General features: G+C 35.4%; 2 protein-coding genes across 12 annotated transcripts in view; one reads left to right on the forward strand and one right to left on the reverse strand.

Annotated features, from left to right (window-relative positions):
• The first annotated feature begins 3027 nt into the window (after positions 1–3027).
• LOC123561961 (tripartite motif-containing protein 66-like) lies at positions 3028–6610 on the forward strand. The gene is made up of 2 exons (XM_045354622.2): positions 3028–4290; positions 4569–6610. Exons 1-2 carry the CDS (start codon positions 3962–3964, stop codon positions 5014–5016), a joined length of 777 nt encoding a protein of 258 aa, XP_045210557.2. The 5' UTR covers positions 3028–3961; the 3' UTR covers positions 5017–6610.
• Positions 6611–8389: 1779 nt separating this feature from the next.
• LOC123563172 (WD repeat-containing protein on Y chromosome-like) overlaps positions 8390–21705 on the reverse strand; it is a 94283-nt gene continuing 80967 nt past the window's right edge. For 7 of the 11 annotated variants that reach the window (XM_053529714.1, XM_053529750.1, XM_053529710.1 and 4 more), the window contains 10 exons: positions 20726–20862; positions 20250–20398; positions 19584–19757; positions 19102–19192; positions 17656–17697; positions 16821–16978; positions 13305–13358; positions 11882–11974; positions 10048–10194; positions 8390–9414 (listed from right to left, as the gene is read on the reverse strand). In XM_053529714.1, the coding sequence (XP_053385689.1) occupies positions 9136–9414; positions 10048–10194; positions 11882–11974; positions 13305–13358; positions 16821–16978; positions 17656–17697; positions 19102–19192; positions 19584–19757; positions 20250–20398; positions 20726–20862 (1324 nt within the window). In that variant the 3' untranslated portion in view covers positions 8390–9135. The remainder of the gene's footprint in view (positions 9415–10047; positions 10195–11881; positions 11975–13304; positions 13359–16820; positions 16979–17655; positions 17698–19101; positions 19193–19583; positions 19758–20249; positions 20399–20725; positions 20863–21705) is intronic. The other 4 variants (XM_053529745.1, XM_053529754.1, XM_053529732.1 and 1 more) reach the window with 4 other exon arrangements.

Below are 21705 nucleotides of genomic sequence, written 5' to 3' on the forward strand. Positions count from 1 at the left end.
TACTATCTGTCAACGAGTAGCATTAAAGCACTTACAAATTGCCGTAAACCAGAAATAAATGTTTAGTCTTGCTATAACTAGCAGCTTTACCGAGTCCCTTTATAGAAAGGCAAATGATCCGCCGAGTGAATATTTGGTGCCTAAGTACTCGTAAACAGCCTATACACAGTGAATCCACATTTTATTCTGGAATTACTATACGTTTTTATTTTATATTTATGTTCATTGTTTACTCTGCTTGACAGTCCGCCAGCTTAGCTCAGTAGGGAGAGCGTAGATCTACGGAACGTGGGGTCGTGAGTTCGAGCCCTGGGCGAGGCGTATGTTCTCCGTGACGATTTGATAAAAGACATTGTGTCTGAAATCATTCGTCCTCCACCTCTGATTCATGTGGGGAAGTTGGCAGCTACTTGCGGAGAACAGGTTTGTACTGGTACGGAATCCAGGAACACTGGTTAGGTTAACTGCCCGCCGTTACATAACTGAAATACTGTCGAAAAACGGCGTTAAATCCAAAACAAACAAACAAAACTCTGCTTGACGAGACCCAAGATCCACGCATACATACTGAATCCTTAACCCAACCTCACCTTTCCTACGCCCCTGGTCACTGTCATTGAAGTGACTTTGTTTATATATAGTCGGGTTAAGATGAGAACTTGCGTTAGAAAATCAAGAAAGGGATGGTTTATATCGACATAATATGTCGAGGTATCATTACAGCTTACGCGGATCCCGAGTTAAAATGATTAAACATTGAAAAAAGAAATGCAACATGTCAATAAGATATATCGACTTGTTGTGATAATATGTTGATTTCTCGCGAAAATATGTCGAAATCTGCGTTATCTAACACGACATTGCGAGGCCCATAAACGTTTCCGTAAGAAAGGGATGGTTTATATCGACATAATATGTCGAGATATCATTACAGCTTGCGCGGATCTCGAGTAAAAATGATTAAACATTGAAAAAAGGAATGCAATATGTCAATAAGATATATCAACTTGTTGTGATAATATGTTGATTTCTCGTTAAAATATGTCGAAATTTGCGTTATCTAACACAACATTGTGAGGCCCATAAACGTTTCCGTACGTGACTGTGTCGGAATCGCGACTAACGAAATGCGAAACGACACTTTACAACGGGGCACGTGACAATGCGACGTTCGACAATGCGAAGCGACATTTTAATAATGTCCTGTCACATTTCACGCCGACCCCAAAGCGCGACGGACGACATACGACATGTTAGTGATTAATACAAGAGGAAGAACTTTTCTAAAAAAAAATTACATCAACTAAGACTCTTAAGTAACACGCTTGGTGGATATCAATTATTCCTATGGAAATAAATTGTTTTAGGTAAGTCTTGTCCGTCTGCAGGGACCGTATAACACTAATTTTGGTCGCATTTTTTCAAAAACTTCATCAATTTCATTTTATTATAGTTAGGAGTAAGATATCACACTGTAATTTCTATCAATAAGTAGTTGGAAAAAATTATGACAAAACAATTTCCTTCCCCGTCGGACGCGCCGTCAGGAACATTAATTTTGCCATTTTTGGCTTAAACTATTGAAACTGAAACTGAAACTGAAACTGAAACTGAAACTGCTTTATTTGATTAAACGCCTAATTTTACACATAGTATATTCACCGGCGTTGTACATTAAATTATACCAGATTTATATAGCGCCAAAGGCGCTTTACATAGTTCAAATGCAGCCACGCAGGGCGCATAATTCATCCTCCACTAGTACAGACACAGAGCGATCTGACCAGAGGGACAGAGTGAGACAAAGCCCCCACGACAGAGAGATCAGAAATCAGATACAAGCTTATCCGGCTAACTTAGCCTAGCTCGTTTCGAATAGACAGCCTGGTTCTTTAACGTGCCCAGTGTATAGCACTGATACACGCAAGGATTGCCTGGGTTCCTGACCAGTACACCTCTAGTTGGGTGGGAAACACTGAAAAGCGTTTCTGAAAATTCCCGAGTAGCTGCCGGGGATCGAACCCCGACCTCAGGATTGGAAGGCCAGTGTGCAAACCACTGAGCTATCCGTCCACCGTAAAATAAAGAAAAAGTGCTTATAAAATATTTATTTTGGGTAAATAACTGCAAATAAAAACTTGATTGATAGAAAATGACAAAGTCTGAAAGTTTGTGACAAAAAAACAACAACAACACCATCTGTTCATCCGTCTGTTCGTAATTTAAGACAAAAGCTGTATTTCCGTAAGGAAAAAGTCTGGATTTTTTTTCATTAACTTCAAATAATTGTAGAATATTCCAAACACAAGATAGTTTTAAGAAATAACTTTTATAAATTAAATCTAAACATTGTCTAAACAGATATGTAACTTGTATATTTTTACCGCCAACGATTTCGCCAGGGGACCGTATCAAATAACACCGTTTTTGTAAAAATATGCTTACTTCTTCATATATCAAATAGAGGGGAGGACCTTGTTAGAGGGGTAATATCTTCATAACCTGATGTCCCATTTTAATAAATGGTACCTTGTTGTAAAGGACAAGCCAGTAGATCTACCTAGAAAAAACAGGCAAAGTCGGGTTCAAACCCGGTCTGCTAGGGGTCAAAGTCATAGATTAAAGTCCAGTAAAATTCTCAAAATATAAACTCTCAGAGCAGTTAATACAGTCCTGAAAACTCAAGCACTATCTTCACTGAGTCCAGCGACACCATTGGAGCAATTCTCACGGCTCCCCGGGTCGGGCCAGCTTAGTCTTGGTCAGCACCCTACCGCATGTAACTAGTTTGGTCATTTTCTGATACCTGTCCTGGGCTGTGTTGGCATCATTTGGACTTTAAAGTAGCTTAAATGTAAATCTAAGACATCTACAAAAATACACTTTCACTTTATCTTTATTTTTACTTGATTGAGTTCATTCAAACTTACAACGTTTGTTCCCCGTCATCACCTAAATCCTATGGCACAAGGGTCGTAACTCTCACATTAATATTTCATGAATTATGACCCGTTTTGCTTGGACTTTCAGATTAAGATTTTGATTTGCACTTTCGCTCTTTCTCATAGTATTTTACAGATCTGATTCAAACTTGAAACATTTTATTGACATCATCAGCAACATCATATTACACTAGAGCATAATTCTCGCACAGTTTACTCACGAACTAAGACCACTTTTTATTTACAATTTTAGGTTAAAATGATGATGTACCCATTCTATCCCTGTTATTATCTAATGGATTTAATTTAGCTTGAAATAGCTGTCATATATCATCACCAAGGTCCATAACTCTGGCTCAAATATTTTATGAATTATTCTGGTTCATTTTATGCACTGTCACTCTAACGATGTTATAAACATGTGACATCGATTCAAATCAAATCGTGACACAAGGTGCATAATTCTGGCAAAAGTATTCCATGAATTATGTCCCTTCTATACTTAGATATTCTGGTTAATGTTTTGATGTCCTTTCGGTCTGTCTCTGTTATTATTAAATGGGTTTGACTCAAACTGTTGTTGCATATCATCAACCACATCAGAGGTATTAATCACTCATAGCTTCGTAAGACATGCCCTGATTTTACTATCAAGCATCGAAATAGTCGACTATGCTGTCTTCTCTAAAGTTCTCTTTATACATACCAAATAAATGATAGAAACCATGGACGCCGACTGAAACAAATATACGTAGGTATACAGCTGGCCTGACCGAAACTCGGCAGATAAACGTAACTGTTAACTCATGAAACAAGTTCTTTCCAAGTGGCCATTATGTCACGTATAACATGGATATTACGTTGATAAAATTTAATGGCCTACTCACTTCAGCTGTCCTTAACCGACCTTCAAAACGATATCATACACATCTAATGAATCTAGATTTTGACAAGGCAAAATACAAAGAAGATTATCAACTCATATTTAAAAGTTAAAAAAAACCAAACTGATTGATATAATGGCATGCAGCAGCAACGCAGATAAATCTGGTGTTACAGTTACCTTTAATTGTTGCCCTTGTGGAGAGAAAAATATCAAAGCAGAAAAATATTGTGTTGAATGTCAGGACTATTACTGTCTACCATGTATAGATATACGCGGAAGGTTTCCTTCTATGCGAGAACATAAACTGGTGGACAAGGCAGACTTTGGTCAATCTGATGTAATGACGCTCAGCCTGAGCTCCCCTACAGACAGGTGCCCCATTCACAAGGCGAGGCTGTTAGATATGTGGTGCAAGAATCATGACAAGATTGTTTGTGCTACATGCGCTACGCTAAAACATGTGTAAATCTTCATAAATATTAATGTAAATTAATTATCTAATAGATCTACTTAAACGTTCTGCAGGTAGTTAGATTTAATATAAATTTGTAATTGAATATTTGAAAAGAAGAAAACTTTTTTTTCATTTAACACATCTAAGACATATTTGCAGTTGCATATACCTTTTATAGCAACTTATTCCTACCACTATTGTATATATATTTTGTTGTTTATCTTGGATATATATAGTAAATAATGAGGTTGATAACTTAACTCAAACACAACTGTGCATTTTACAGCGCATGTTTAGATGTATACTGCATTTCTGAAGACGTTGACAAATTATATGAGAAATCAACTGCTGACTGCATAAAGCAACAACTAGCAACCGCGCTCACTACCATAAAAGATATAAAGAAATCAAAAGAAAACCTTCTTGCTCACCTGAAGAAATCAAAAAAGAACGCAACTGATTCTATAAGAAAGTTTAGAAAAGGGATAGAAGCTGAGTTGGAGAAGCTAGAAAAGGAATCCATTAAAGAGGTTGAGGCTGAGTATAACAAAATTGCGCCAAGACTCGGGAAGGATATCAAGGAGGCTGAAGCTCATATTGATGAACTTGCACGATCATCTGACAAGCTGATGCATACTGGAGGAAGCAAAACTCAGGAGTTCATCTGTGGGAAAATTGCTGAAAAAACTATTTTGAATGCAAATGGGAGAATCAAACATTTAGAGAACATTTAGATGTGGAAATAACGTTTCTGCCAGATGTTGATACTAAAAACTTCCTGAAACAGTTGCAGAAATTAGGAAAAATTCCTCAACTAAATCCTAAAGTAACCATGCAGAAAGAACTCGACATAACGCTTGCGAATGACACAGATGGATGCAACATATATGGCTCCTGTTTCACTGAAGATGGTTTCTTACTGTTGGCAGACAGAGGAAATCAGAAGCTTAAACGTGTTAATCTATCTACAGGCTCAGTAGATGATATAGTTCTGCAGGATCGTCCTTACGGTGTTTGTCTAACCAGTAAAGATGAAGCAGCAGTCGCTCTGTACAGCAAGGGCATCATTCAGTTTGTATCACTGGGAAACAAAATGGAAGCTAAAAAACAACTCACGATGGGTCATTATTGCTATGGTCTGGCCTACAAAGATAGTCGGTTATTTATATCCGATAACCAAAATGCATTGTATATCTATGATATAAATGGCACAATGCTACGCAAGATAACAAATGATAATTCAGGCAAACAAATTTTCAGTCAAAACAGACATATTTGTTTAAGTAGCAATGGAGACAAGCTGTATGTAGCAGATGTCAGTATGTCCGTGATAAGTCTTGGCATACATGGGAATTATGAATCAAAATTTACAGATCCAGAGTTAGCTCAGCCTCGGGGAGTTTGTACAGATGGTAGAGGAAACATATTTGTTTCTGACTATGAACGTTCAAATATCATTCAGATGAATGCGAGTTCGAAACAAAAAGTAGGAGTGCTTGGAAAAGCGATGAGGGGTACTTCACTTGCTTTGATCCGCAACGGAACAAGCTTGTTGTAACTACGAAATTCAGCAACACTGTAAACATCTACGACCTAAAGTACTGAAACTGAGTCAACATCGAATATACGTTGTTGTTCTTACAATAAAAGAATATCTATCTGTTATATTTTTGTAGTGTCACTCGTAAAAATTTAAAACTGAGAAAAAAATCACCGTAACTGTTAAATGAGCATATCCTTATTAGATCTATTTGTTCCGAGCTTAGATGAAAAAAGAAAACATTACTAATGCTGATTTTGTACACACTTTCCAAAACGTTGTCTTTGCAATTAACCAGGTGAAAAATTCATATGTAAATAGTTTGTACTTAAGCCAGCCTTTACAAAAATAAATTGATAAAGATATTTAATTAAGAGGGCTTAATTTTATTTTAGTGTTAACGCATCGAAAACACAGACATGACTGTTGAATATTGCACTATAATTTTTTTTTTAAATGGGCGGAAATTGCAGCCTTACTCTTTTGATATATTTGACATAAACAAGCTAACTATTGCCAAATTTTGAATAAAATTAATGTAATTACTATTAACTTCTTAAAAACTGATACTTTGTGAGATCCAGAACTGCACAGTGATACTCAGCAAATAGTGTCAACAACATTGTATTTAAATATGTAACTTTTCTTCTGACACTTGGTATCATATGTCACAGATGTACTCGGGTTTGCATGATGATATGATTATATTATTGCACGTTATATATTGCATTTGATGTGTAAGTTCCGGATGTACGCCAAAGAAACACTTGGAATGTTAGAATGTGAAAATAAAAAGTTTAAGCACGATTGTTTTAATCATAGCTATGCCAAAATCATAATAAATGTAAATCTTAAGTTGAGGTCATTCTTTGTATGCCACCGGGCATATAGCGATTGAACAATTCGACTTTTTGTCCGTCCGTACGTACCAGATTGCATACAGACCACAATAGCGATGCGATTTAGTTCATACTCGCACTCGACAATCCCTGTGCAAGATCTACAAACTCAGCTATATATAAATGACCCTGACCCTCATGTGACTTAAACCCTTTAATAAACAACATTTTTGGTCATACAGCCCACATAAGTAACAGCTGGCATTAAATTTTCCGCATGAATTGTATGTACACTAAACCCATGTTTAACCTAATCATAACCTTGATTCAGTATATTGTACACTCAATACGTGCGTGCATCTAACAGTTGGCACACAAGTACCTCAAGTTTAGTTCATATACTCAACAAATCTTGCGGCAATACCATATATATAGATGACATTGAACTTCATATGATCTTCGCCTTTAAATTTAAATCCTCCCCAAAAATATCTTTGGTCATACATCAGGGTTCATATTTTGCGTTCTGAAAACGCATCTCCTTGTTTCAATTTTGTTATTTTTGTCGACAGTGCAGTCATTATGTTCTGCCCCAATCCAAGTTCATAATCGTCGGCCTCACAGGGACATATGCTTTAAATGGAATGCTTTAAATGGAAAGCAACCAATATAACGATGTTTATATCTACAAAGCGAAAAATTGTTCAGTCAATATACACAAATAAAAGCTAACAACAATTGGACTACATTTAACCTAGGACAGGTTCATTAGAAACAGCCATGTTTCACGAACGCAGCCTCCCTAAAACAAAATCTCTTAAAATATAAAGCTTAGTAGAATGTCAACATTTTATATGTGACAAATGATACATGCCACTATCACAACGGTATACCTTCCCAATAGGAACAAACTTTTTACACACCCTTTATAATGTGGGATAGGCAGAAAACTATGGTAACTCCGAGTCTCGTTCTATATTTAATAAGAGTAAAGACAATTTTCCACTGACCCCATCCCCCGCATCTTTACAACTGCTCAATGGTGCTTGCAAAAGCCCCACTCAATCTCACCATGTTCTAGTGAATCCCTTATGCAATGATCCATAGTCGATGATAGGCCCGAAGGGTGTTGCTCATTTTACTACCATCAGAGTCTGCTATTACTTTGCTTTGGTGTGTGTTTGACTTCAAATTTAATTGATACTTAAGACCACTAGACCAAAAAAAATCAAAAATGTAAATTCTTTGGAAAATAAGAATACACTATGATATATAATTGTCTTCCAAAAAGTATGTCATGAAACATAAAAATAGGCAAGACGTTTTGATACAAGCTCAAGACCGTGACATTAATCAATGCTTCCATGTAGCACATTTTTTGGAAATAGATATTGTTTAACCCTTCATTAAGTTAAAAGATGAATTTGAATAAAGCTTACAAGGTGCAGTTATAGCCAGATCAAAAACAAGTTGACAGAAAATAAGATGCATGTTTCTAGTCGAAACCAAGGCGACCTTTGTATTGTTTTGCATTACCTGATCAGGTTTGTCCCAGTTAACTGCGATTCTATTTGCGTTCATATTATATGAATAATACGATCATCATGCTTTATTACAAAATAGACTCATTTCATCAAAGATATATAAGTATGCACACATGTTGACCATATAATGTTGAACAAAGAGTCATACATTCTATCAGAATAACGGAAAATTATAAAAGCAAAGTCTAGTATTATCAGCACTTTATTTTTGTATACAAAAACTTACTGATATATATATAATCACAGGTTGTATCACACTGATCAATTATGAAAGACAAAATGAAGACGTTTCATTTACATTATGACAGAATAACATTTTAATGCAGATTTACTTTTTGAGTCACTATATAATAACACCAAATTAAAAGCTTTTTTACAGGGATAAAAGTTACATGTACAGTGCATTTTGTGTTCATATACATATAATCATACCAAGGATTGGACAGAAACGTGTAAAAATAACATAAATAATAACATCACAGATAATATTAGCATTTGATCACAGAAAATTCTTAATCACTCAAAATGATTCAGCGTTCAGTCAATTCTCATCATGCAGTAAAAATGATTTTGACAAAAAAAAGCATTGGCATATACATACCTTATAAAGATTGTTTTAAATATATGCAAAACATATTTGAATTAATTATAAATAAATTGGTGTAAATTAACAGGTGTGCACCTCGGGGACATGAAAGCCCACTGTACGTCCGGAGAATAATTGTGCCAAGTATTTAACATATATGATCAGGTAATTGCATCCGAACCTGAAGCAACCCATGGCAAACACATTCTGGCACTTTCATCTTCTCCAGTAAGTTATGCAGAATCTTGAAACCTATGTTTGCTAGAGTTAATAATGTATTCATGGGAGAAGTTGACAATCAAATTGTATGCAGGTTTTCATTTATGACAGAAATATGACAAGATCTATGCAACAGTGTGATGCTTTTTAAACACGGGAGCATATATTCTTGGTGTACTTCTAATGGAGTTCCTCGATTTGTCATCCCGCATGCCTACTCTACTACCACCAATGCTCTTTCTCGTTATTGCCTCCCCTTGCTCACCAGGTGGCGTTTCTCGTCCACCATAACTAAAGTCCATGTTCATTAGTTTGTCCTCTGTTAGATTTAGAGACGTATATCCTTTGTTGATCATTCTAGAACTAAGAGGCATATTCTCTGGAATCTTTATATCTACTACTTTCTGCAATAAGAAAAGAACAGTTTAGTTGTTTCGGGGTTTACATACTTTGTCTTAAAATACCACTATTTCACAAGGTTACCAGGTAATTTACCAATTTTCCAACCAGCATCAATTCTTTACAATGTATTACTTCCCACATGGAACAGCTATAAAACGATTGTAGATATTCAGTTTATTTTATCAACTGTTAAAGGAAACACACTAGTTCAAACATGTACTTCTATCCACAAATGTTTACTGAGGCACCAACATAAACGTCTAAAGCTAGCACATCTGATGTAACGAATTTTTGACAAAATGCCAATGAAAGGAAAATCCAGACAATATAATAATGAGCCGCACCATGAGAAAACCAACATAGTACATTTGCGACCAGCATGGATCCAGACCAGCCTGCGTATCCGTGCAGTCTGGTCAAGATCCATACTGTTCGCTAATGGTTTCTCTAATTGCAAAAGGGTTTGAAAGCGAACAGTATGGATCCTGACCAGACTGCACAGATGGGCAGGCTGGTCTGGATCCATGCTGGTCGCAAATGCGGCTCAATAATTTATACAGAACAAGAACAAAAAATGTTTAATTGTATAAAAAATTCCAGAAAGAAGGAAATATTTTAAGACAATGATAACTTACTGGTACAGATAAAGCCTGGAATGGAGAGCACAATTTTCCATACTGTTGTGTTTTCTTCATTTTTATATCTCCAAAATTGTCACGCCTTCCTCTCCTATCTGCTTGCTTTCTCTGAAGCTCTTTTTCTACTTTAATACCAAGGAAAGTCTGAAGTATTACAAAGTAACAATCTTAAGTTTCTTCAACAAGTTTTCAAAAAGACTGGTTGCTTATGGTTTACAGGATGATTTTGTGACTATTATTATGTATTTAACTTGGTGTTAATAACTAGACAAGTCAATTAATTATACCGGTAATTATACAGACTGAAAACTACTGATACTTAAATACATGTAGTTCTACAAAAAGTTTCCATATTATTGTAAAAGCTAGAGTTTAATTAAATCTTTAAGTTATAAAATATCAAATATATAAATTTTTTACAAGGTGTTAATAGATCTAAGTAGAATATAGTTTCTTTTCCGTATAGGATTTTAACTAGGGAAAGAAGCTGAAATGAAAGTAACGGTGGGCAGACACAGACAGATTTCTAAGATATACATCATTCCCTGTAGGCTCCCAGTCTATACAGCATCTGAATCAGTCAAGCAATCAATATCTACATCATAGTTTCACTTTTGGAAAAACTGACAGTCATTAGAAATATTATCAAACCAGATTTTCTGAATGTTAATGATGTTAAATTGACAGTCATTTAAAAAATTATATACCAGATCTAAATTATAACTGAAAATTTTCATAATTTTATACACTAATAAACAAATGGATCATTTGCAAAACAGCAAGCTTCTATCACTACATAGCAGAAACAGTGTAAGGAACAAAATGCTTGTTATATTAATATATGATACCACATAAATGTCATTATGCAGAAGACATCAACAGTTTGAATATTTAGCATATCTGATTAAACAAGAAAGATTGTAGTTATATCTGACATATGAAAGAACTGATATTATAAAGAACTTCTTTGTTAATATCCTATAGGTCTGGCAATACAGGTTTCTGTTTATATATGCTATAACTTCTACAAAGGTTGAACACAGACTATTATCTCAACAAGAGTGAACTCATATTTCTACCTATATATGATTAGAAATGTCTTAGTTAACCCTTACCCTGCTAAATTTCTATAATGAACTTGTCCGTCTTCCAATTTGGACAGTACCATTAACTGTTAAAAGGGGTGTTTACCAAAAATATACTGGCTGAATGGCAAACAGTGCAGATCATGATCAGACTGAATGGATGTGCAGGCTGATCATGATCTACATTGGTCACAAAGGCAGAATCAATCATATCCAGCATGGTAAGGGCTAAAGATATTATGAACAAACAATGTCATTCTTATCTCAACTGAAAAAGGGCCCTTTTTTGCATTTATGATTAGATCGACACTTAGATTAACAATTGTTTGATATATATAGATTTGTCTAGGCCATCATAACCTCACTGTAACTTATATTCTTGCTAAATAAGATGTTTCCAGATGTAAAATATAGACATTCTCAGGTGAATGTTTTTTGGAATATGTTCTTAGTATAAGGATTAGTTGTTTATGGCTGGAATACACTCTAATGAATTAAATGAATATAAATTATGTATTTAAAACCAACCTTTATAATGTACATTTTGGATAGGTATTAAAACCAGTAATAACAACCAAATAATTAAAATCAAGGTAAGTGCTACAAACAAGTTCTTTAATGATTTAATATTATAATGACATATTTTTACGGCAAAATTCTTTTGCTTCTTCTGTGTTCAACCTTTGTTTTCAACTTTCTAATAACACACTTCAAAACATCACTGCATAATTTGCTACTGTTTCTACCTTTGACCTTTCTGGCCGTGAAGCATTATACGCAAACGTTTGTGATCTAAACTTTACTCGTAATGGACCCAAGTCATCTTTGGATTTCTTTGACTGACAAAATCATCATGTAATATTAAAACAAGTTAACTAAAGATATACATTTTACACAGATATTGTAACCATACATGAGAAAATAGACAGATTCCTTTACAACACTGATAATATCATGAATTAGATGGACTAATATTTCCTGATGATTATGAACTATATGCACATTTGAAAGATAGATACTGAAATAATCTAATACAGGACAGGGTTCCCACAATCATCAGACACAAAAAAGACAGAAATTTTCCCTGATAAAATAATATGCATTTTAACAAAATAAAAGCAAAGATAAGATATACCAGACATTTTCTTAAGTGTGATACTGTTATTTAAAACCTTTGACACAATTCTAAAATGTAAACCAAGTAATATTTCTTCAGTAACTAATTCTGGTAAATATTTCTGATTTATTGGCCTCCATCACTTACTACAGTCTGTCTTATAGAAAACTGACCATTGCCAGTCATTTTGAAAAACTGTGACTATTGCCAGTCATATATAATAAGATTCCCGGACATCTAAATGACGATCTAAATATTTCCATCACAATTTTCAAAATTCTCTGTCTGCATTTTTTTCTTATCATTCTTACTTTTTCCTGACATGTGGGAACCCTGTGTTAACTGAATATTCAGTATTCATATATTCAATGCCTTGAGACTGATATAAATTTTATGATTTGGAAATTGTCTGGTAACTTTTTTCTTTTGTAAGGAAAGTCATACACATTTCATTGTACTATACACAAATAAAATTTCATCCTTCCTCATGTAGATCTTATTATATATTTATTATGAAAAGGCGCTATACACTGTTGAATCAAATATACTTTGGTGAGAATTAGCTTTAAATTTCTAATTAAATTTAAAACGACAAAAGAAAAATTAATGATAAGTGACTTGAGAAATCAAATTCCAAAAGATGCAAAATAACATTCCCATAACTGACCACATGCAAAACATGCAATTTACATAAAACTGTAGGTGTTTTAAAAATATACTAATAATGATGTGGCTGAAGCAGGTAACATATCTATATATAGGGGAATGGACAGTACATTTGCAATATATTGATTTTTAATGATGCAACCTATTATTTGATAATAGGCAAAAAACTCTGAAAGTGCATACATGCAAATTAAACAAAATATTTCTGCAACCCTGAGCTTACTGGAAAACAAATGCCCAAAAATGCACAAAATATATCAAACATCAGGCATATAAGCATATTTCAATTTTGTCTCTAAAACACACTTGACACTTTCAGATGTTTTTTTCAGTGTGCTTTCTATGAACACAATTGATCAAAAGCCCATAAAGCTTGTGTTTTATACCTTGTCAACAGGCCGTAATTCTTTTGCTTGTTTATGTTGTGATTTTGGTTCAACCTGAATTATCATTACTATTTTATTTCTTTTTAAAATAAGGTTTTATTTATTATTTCAAAGTTACCATTTGTGTATATAAGCTATAAAAACTGGAATGTTCTATAATATATAATATATATGTACATGTATAATCTATATAAACTGTACTGTTTTTGGAAATATCAAAACAGCACATTAAGAATGTTTGACATAGAAAAACATAAAACAAATAACACTAACAGAAAATGTAACATTAATAAAAACAAAAGAAAACTGGCAACGATAAAAATAGTTTTTCTTCAAACAAGAATTGATTCAGTGGACTTAAATAGTTGTAAGTCACATACTACTTTTAACCTGACATAAATTATATGATAACAAAACATTTGAAGGTTTGTGTCTATTCTGTTCTCTGCAACTGTTTTTGATGTCAAACAGAACCTTGATCTTTTAATTGCTAAGTTTGGAGCAGAGCCATCAACGTCCAGTAATTTCTTCTTTTCTTTATTTCAAGGTAAAACTAGAAAATGCTTTTGTAAAAAAGCGCATGTCTCCCCCAATGCAAAGTCCTATAGGCAAGAAGTCAATAGGGGTCAGGAGCAAAAGTCAAAGAGACACTGGTGGTTGGCTGCAATAGGGATCATCTACTTTGCATGTCCAATCATCCCGCTAAATTTCAACACTCTTGGCCTAGTGGTTCTCAAGTCACTGTTCAGGCTTCTGTGACCTTGACCTTTGATCAAGTGACCTCAAAATAAATAGGGGTCATCTACTCTGCATGTCCAATCATCCTATTAAGTTTCAACATTGTAGGTCAAGTGGTTCTCAAGTTATTTCCAAAAAATGATTTTACATGAACAGGCCACTGTGACCTTGACCTTTAATAGACTGACCCCAAAATCAATAGGGGGTCATCTACTCTGCATGTTCAATCATCCTATGAAGTTTCAACATTCTGGGTCAAGTGGTTCTCAACTTATTGATCGGAACTGGTTATCAATGTTCAGGCCCCTGTGACCTTGCCCTTTAACTGAGTGACCCCAAAAACAATAGGGGTCATTTACTCTGCATGAACAATCATCCTATGAAGTTCCAACATTCTGGGTCGAGAGGTTCTCAAGTTATTGACTGGAAATTGTTTTCCATGTTCAGGCCCCTGAGGTCTTGACCTTTAACAGAGTGACCCTAAAATCATTGGGGGTCATCTACTCTGCATGACCAATCATCCTACGAAGTTTCATCATTATGGGTCAAGTGGTTCTCAAGTTACTGACCGGAAATGGTTTTCAATGTTCAGGCCCCTGTGACCTTGACCTTTCACAGAGTGACCCCAAAATCGTTAGGGGTCATCTACTTTGCATGTACAATCACCCTATGAAGTTTCAACATTCTGGGTCATGTGGTTCTCTAGTTATTGATCGGAAATGGTTTTCCATGTTTAGGCCCCTGTGACCTTGACCTTTGACAGAGTGACCCCAAAATCAATAGGGGTCATCTACTCTTCATGACCAATCATCCTCTGAAGTTTCAACATTCTGGGTCAAGTGGTTCTCAAGTTACTGACTGGAAATGGTTTTCAATGTTCGGGCCCCTGTGACCTTTAATGGAGTGACCCCAAAATCGATAGGGGTCATCTACTTTGCATGTACAATCATTTTACGAAGTTTCAACATTCTGGGTCAAGTGGTTCTCTAGTTATTGATCGGAAATGGTTTTCCATGTTCAGGCCCCTGTGACCTTGACCTTTGATGGAGTGACCCCAAAATCAATAGGGGTCATCTACTCTTTATGACCAATCATCCTACGAAGTTTCAACATTCTGGGTCAAGTGGTTCTCTAGTTATTGATCGGAAATGGTTTTCAATGTTCGGGCCCCTGTGACCTTGACCTTTGACGGAGTGACCCCAAAAACAATAGGGGTCGTCTACTCCAGCAGCCCTACAACCCTATGAAGTTTGAAGGTTCTAGGTCAAATGGTTCTCCAGTTATTGCTCGGAAATGAAGTGTGACATACGGACGGACGGACAGGGCAAAAACAATATGTCTCCTGGGGGAGACATAATTATAGTAGATATTTGAAAAAGAGAAGAATCAATTTAACAGAAAAGTCAGACAGCATTGACACTTTAAGCCAAGTCTGATGGTGTTCTGACATGTATTTTCAAAGCTTTTGTTTAGGAAGAAAAGTTGACATAGGATTAACTGTTATGGAGTGCCTATCCTTACTGACAAATTACCTTCTGCTATATTCAAGTTAAGATTAAAGAAAAACAAGAGTTTTAACTAGAGACGCTTTTGAGAAAAGCGCATGTCTCCCACAACTGCCCCTATGAAAAATGTTAGTTTCTCTAGATGTTTTAGACGAGTGGATCCAGTTAGATGGTCTGGATGAGTGGATCCAATCAGTAATTCAAGGGCCATAAATCAAAAGTGCCTGGGCGGATTTGGCTAGTTACTGAACTTGGGTAAAGCCTTATGGCCAAACACATTTTGTTCAAGTTTGGTGAAGATCGGATGAGAAATGTTCGACTAAGAGAGCGGACAAGAGTAAACAGACGGATTTTTTCGGTAATTCAAGGGCCGTAACTCTAAAATGCCTGGACCAATTTGGCTAGTTATCGAACTTGGCCGAGGTCTCATGGTCAAACACATTTTGTTCAAGTTTGGTGAAGATCGAATGAGAAATGTTCGACTTAGTGTGCAGACAAGAGTAAAAAGGCCGATTTTTCGATAATTCAAGGGCCGTAACTCCAAAATGCCTATACCGATTTGGCTAGTTATCGAACTTGGCCGAGGTCTCATGGTCAAACACATTTTGTTCAAGTTTGGTGAAGATCGAATGAGAAATGTTCGACTTAGTGTGCAGACAAGAGTAAAAAGGCCGATTTTTCGATAATTCAAGGGCCGTAACTCCAAAATGCCTATACCGATTTGGCTAGTTATCGAACTTGGCCGAGGTCTCATGGTCAAACACATTTTGTTCAAGTTTGGTGAAGATCGGATGAGAAATGTTTGATTAAGAGTGCGGACATGAGTAAAAAGGCCAATTTTTCGATAATTCAAGGGCTGTAACTACAAAATGCCTAGACCGATTTGGCTAGTTATCGAACTTGGCCAAGGTCTCATGGTCAAACACATTTTGTTCAAGTTTGGTGAAGATTGGATGAGAAATATTCAAATTAGAGTGCGGACAAGAGTAAAAAGACCGATTTTTGGTAATTCAAGGGCCATAACTCCAAGACGCCTAGACCGATTTGGCTAGTTATCGACCTTGGCCAAGGTCATATGGTCAAACACATTTTGTTCAAGTTTGGTGAAAATCGGATGAGAAATGTTCGACTTAGAGTGCGGACAAGCTTTGTGACAGACACACACACAGAGACTGGAGTAAATCAATATGTCTCCCACACCACTGTGTGGTGGGAGACATAATTACAGACAGATACTAGTAACTCAAATGAAAAATCAAAATAGATTATTTACCTCATCTGCAGTTTCTCCATTCTGATTGGCTGCCATCTCCTGATCAGGTGACTTACTCTTGACAACAGCAGCTTCCTTCTTGTTCTCTTCTGCTTCTGTTTGAAGGTCAAGATCATTTTCTGTTACCTGACTTTTACTATCTGATACAGTACTAGAATCTAAAATGATAATCAAAATCATACTATTTAGGCGTCTATGTTCTCTGTTGACTTAATTCCAAATTAAACATTCATCATACAAAATCATAGACATTATATTGCCCTTCAAAATTTAATTTAAATGTTATTCAAGCACATATCATCAGTTACTCAGTGACTAAGAAGATTTTCACATTTTCTGTGTTTCAAGTTTCAAAAAGTCTAAAAAAATCTCTATGAACTGCAATTTTTCAATAAGTCACAATAAAGACAAAACAACATATAACAAGAAAAGCCATCTGTTTACATGAGAATGTCATAAAAGATTAAATTCATACCATTAATATTATATATTTTAATTCTTAAATAAGATGCAGACAACGATTTTAAAGGGTATAGTGAATGGGGTATTACTAAGCAAGTAGTTTTTGTAGTTAGGCAGGATGAGAACAAAATGTAGGTGGGCAGACCTCACACAGTTAGGCAATGAAAAACATATAATTTGGACAGCCAATGGTCCTTCTGTCAAGTGGGATAACAAACAGATGTGAAGGAATGGACAGAATATATCCGATGAGGGTATAAGAACATGTGAAAGGATAGCAGTAATACAGTTAGGCAAGAACAATATGATGTAAGGCGGTTGATGCTCCTAAAGTTAGGTGATTGACAAAAACAAAAGGACAATGATACCCTACCTTCCAGTTTGAAATCTTGGGCCCGCAAGAAACTTAAAATTGCTACAGATCAAAAATATAGTTAATTTCAAATAAATAAGAATGCTGTTAAAGTAACAAAACATTTTACTCATATAAATCTTATTGATGAAAAAGGTTGTGAATATAGTTATGTATAAAACTTCTCTCTTGCTTGCAAGTAAAATCATAAATTGCTATCAATTTTGTTAGGCGTAAAAAATTGTTTGTTTCCGGTATCCCAGCCTATCCTAAATTTTAGGCCTAATTCTAAATGTGTTTATGGCATTGGAGAATTTTTTTGTTCAACTTGTTGCAAAACTGCACTTTTTATGCTTTAAACATGGTCAGTGATGTTAGAAATCAGCTGATGCTCTAAAGGAATAACCCCCTTATTTGTACTCATTTTTTGACACAAAAATTATTTTCCAAAAGTCCTACTTAATAAAAAAAAATCCCCCCCCCCCCCCCCCACACACAGACACTTGGAGTTCGGACCTCCACACACCTCATTCTCCTCCGCTCCTGGTTAAGTTTAGCCAATATATTTTAGCATTTTACCATGTATTGAGCATAGGTGACGATCATAATACGCATTTTGTAACAATTCAGCGTGTTTTTAAAAGATGTATTTTTTACCATCAATGCTCTCAATATTACAAGATATGAAACATCGCACAAACACTAGGGAAACAATAGCCAGTTAAACTTTTAAATGAACTCCTACCAATGAATCACTGGTATCAATCGTCAGATCTGTTACCATTCTGTCAAATGACACCGGTCCCGACAACTGTCATTTGTATTCCGACGAGAAATCAATAAATGATATAAATCAATCAATCTAAATTCTATGGAACACTTCCTTGCGAATTGATCCCTGCTTTGAACTGCGCATATCATTGCCGGGTACCAAAATTGATACCGTTTCGACTACATTATACCGGATTATCGCTTCAGCACGTGTTAAACGAGGTTTGTTTACATAAAAAAGTGATGATCTGGTTTAACATAGCCGTAAGAGTATCAATTTTGGTACCCGGTTTATGACATGCGCTACACAAAGCGAGGGTCCAGCGCGAGCAAGTGTTCCCATTGTTCGTGCGGTGTTTTATATCTTGTAATATTGAGAGCATTGATGGTAAAAATACATCTTTTAAAAGCACGCTGAAATGTTACAAAATGCGTTTTGTGATCGTCACCTATGCTCATATACATGGTAAAATGCTAAATAATATTGGTTTAACTTAACCAGGGGCGGAGGAGAATGGGGTGTGTGGGGGTCCGAACCCCAAGTGTCTGTGCCCCCCTACACACAAAAAAACAACAAATTTACCAACCTACCTACCCTACTACCCTAATCTTTTTTAGCATGTTACCAGAAAAAAACATTTTTTTACGCCTAACCATACCCTAAATGATACACTGGTAAAGCAATTATGAATATACCTGTATCCTTTTTTGAGCCTGCATCATTCATTGTCCAGGGGGTCTTTGGATGAGCCCAGGTACTCGGTTCCTTCAGGTTCCATGACTTTTTCTGGAAATATTTTGAGTCTTCATAAGTCTGTGTGCTGCGTAAAGTCAGTTCTTGGTTTTTACACTTTTTCCCAATTCATCATTTTTTGGCATTCAGACAAAATATGTACATGTATTCACTCTTAATCATATTGTTACATAACTTTTGAACATCTTAGTTTATTGATACTTTAATTGTTTTCAATGTGAGTAGAAGTAACAAAATGAGATCTTGCTGCTCAACTTATCTACCTTTTAGTCATAGCTTTGAATCCTGCCTGCTGGGTTGCGTCCTAAATAAACAGCTCTTCCAGCCTGTCTAAGTTATACATAATGTCCTAGATAAAAAGTAAAATAGGTTATTATGTTACAAATATGAATAAATTAAATGTGTAATAGAGACACAAACCTACCTGTCCTAGTGTTCCAACATATTGACCTTCCCTGAGTGTCCATATTCTTGCAGTTTTGTCAGTGGAAGCAGTTATAACATAATCTCCAGTGTCATGTTTGGCAAACTCTACACTAACTATAGCAGCATCATGGGCACGCCAAGCAGCCTCAAGCTGGGGTTTAGACTTGATCCTCTGAAATCATTGCAAGCATTTTTTTGAATCACCTTGTACAAGTTAGAAGTACAAACTTTATCCTTTATTAAGGTATCTCTATCATCGCAACTTTGTACATGTTTAACTGGTTTGGACAATGATGATATCTGCCTTTTTTTGGGGTTAAGCACTATTTTTTGACAGTACATTGTATTTTAGTTAACCTGCCCAGTGTACCTAGATGCTGTACCAATACTCACATGCTGTCTGCAAGTAACTACCAATTTCTCCACATGCATCAGAGGTGGAGCCCTTGTGAATGATTTCAGACTCAAAATCTTTCATCAAATTTCCCCACAGAACAAATGTCTCACCAGGGGATTAAACTCATCCTCACAGTCCGTAGATTTGTTTGCACCCTCCCTACTGAGTTATGTGGGCAGGTGTATATTGTTTGATTATACCATTTAGATACAATATCCTTTCTTCATAATTATATCATCTGTTAAACACTAATAATGTTCAGCCTACCCCTCTTTCCTGAAATTTGATGCAGTACGTCATAATATCCCAGACTTTGATATTTCCTTGTGTATCACCTGTCACTAACAAACTGTTGTTGTTGTTTGTACACATACCAAGAACTGATTCGTCCTGCATGTCAGGCGCATAGAAAAACCCTGAAAAATATAATGCAATCTTGAAAACAAAACAGTTAGTCATGGGTCATAAATTGTTCAACAGTTGACGGGCAAATGTTTTTTAAGACTTGAATAAACATCTGTTCTTAAGTCAAAAATTAATCAAACTTATATATATATATATATATATATATATAGGTTCTGTAACAATCTGAGGCAAAAACCTATGATCTGTTCTTAAGCCAAAACTTATTTAGGCATTATAAACTATTTCGTTTTAGGTTCTTTGTGACTCTAAAACAAAAACATGTAACATTTTAACTTTTTATTCTCATGCTCAATATTATGTACTAGTATATTATTTACCCATTTCATTTCTAGCACCATACAGACACCAGAACCTAATATATCCTCCTTCACTGGTGATCAATGTGGACACTTCCAGGTTCCTGCCTGTTGCTCGTCCCTTCAGAAACAACACTTTGTCCACTGGGGCTGTTTGACTGAAATATTTTAATTGTAAATATTTTCTTTTTAGCGTTTTATTTATTTATTTATTTATTTTTTGTGCATTATACTTTCTATGTTATTTGTACAAAACAAAGGTTGTTGATCTTATGATTCTCTTTCTTTGTCAATGCAGTCATATGGACTTTGTATTTTTGTCAAAGCTACTCCCCACGAAGGTGGTAAAGATTGAAGAACTGTTAATAATAGTGTAAAACTGAATACCAACAACATTTAAATATTGTTATGAAAACAAACTTCATGCTTAAAAAAGAAAACTCACTGAAAAAGTTGAGACATCAAAAATGAGACAATTAACACAACCATGCTATACTTTTATATTATAACTTCATGCAGTATCTAGTGTACAAACAAGGGTTGTCTAATGACAGCATGCTTGACTATTCAAGGCCCTTCCATATAAAACTAATTTAAAACAGCTCTACCAAAACTTTCTAAAGGGGCACAATATTTTCATACTGTTAGCCAGGGCTATGGAACCTGCTATGTGAGGTCATCTTATGATGTCAAAGACGAGTGTTGTGCTTGAAAACATTTGGTTATTATGAGTAGTTTCTGAGAAACATGTTCATATGTAAAACTATCGCAATATGTCTATGTTAAAAAGGCGCATAACTTTGACAAAATGTAAATCACAGTTATGAACTTTGCTCTGTGTAATCATCACATAATACCGAAGTCTTGTGATGAGTTTGAAAGCATTCAGTCACATTGCTTCTGAGAAACCTGCTTACATGCAATACTTACAACATTTCTGTTAAAAGGGGACATAAGTTTGAAAAAATAAGATGTAGAGTTATATAACTTGTCCTGTAAGA

The sequence above is a fragment of the Mercenaria mercenaria genome, chromosome 2 (genome assembly GCF_021730395.1).
Source record: "Mercenaria mercenaria strain notata chromosome 2, MADL_Memer_1, whole genome shotgun sequence".
Classification (NCBI taxonomy): domain Eukaryota; kingdom Metazoa; phylum Mollusca; class Bivalvia; order Venerida; family Veneridae; genus Mercenaria; species Mercenaria mercenaria.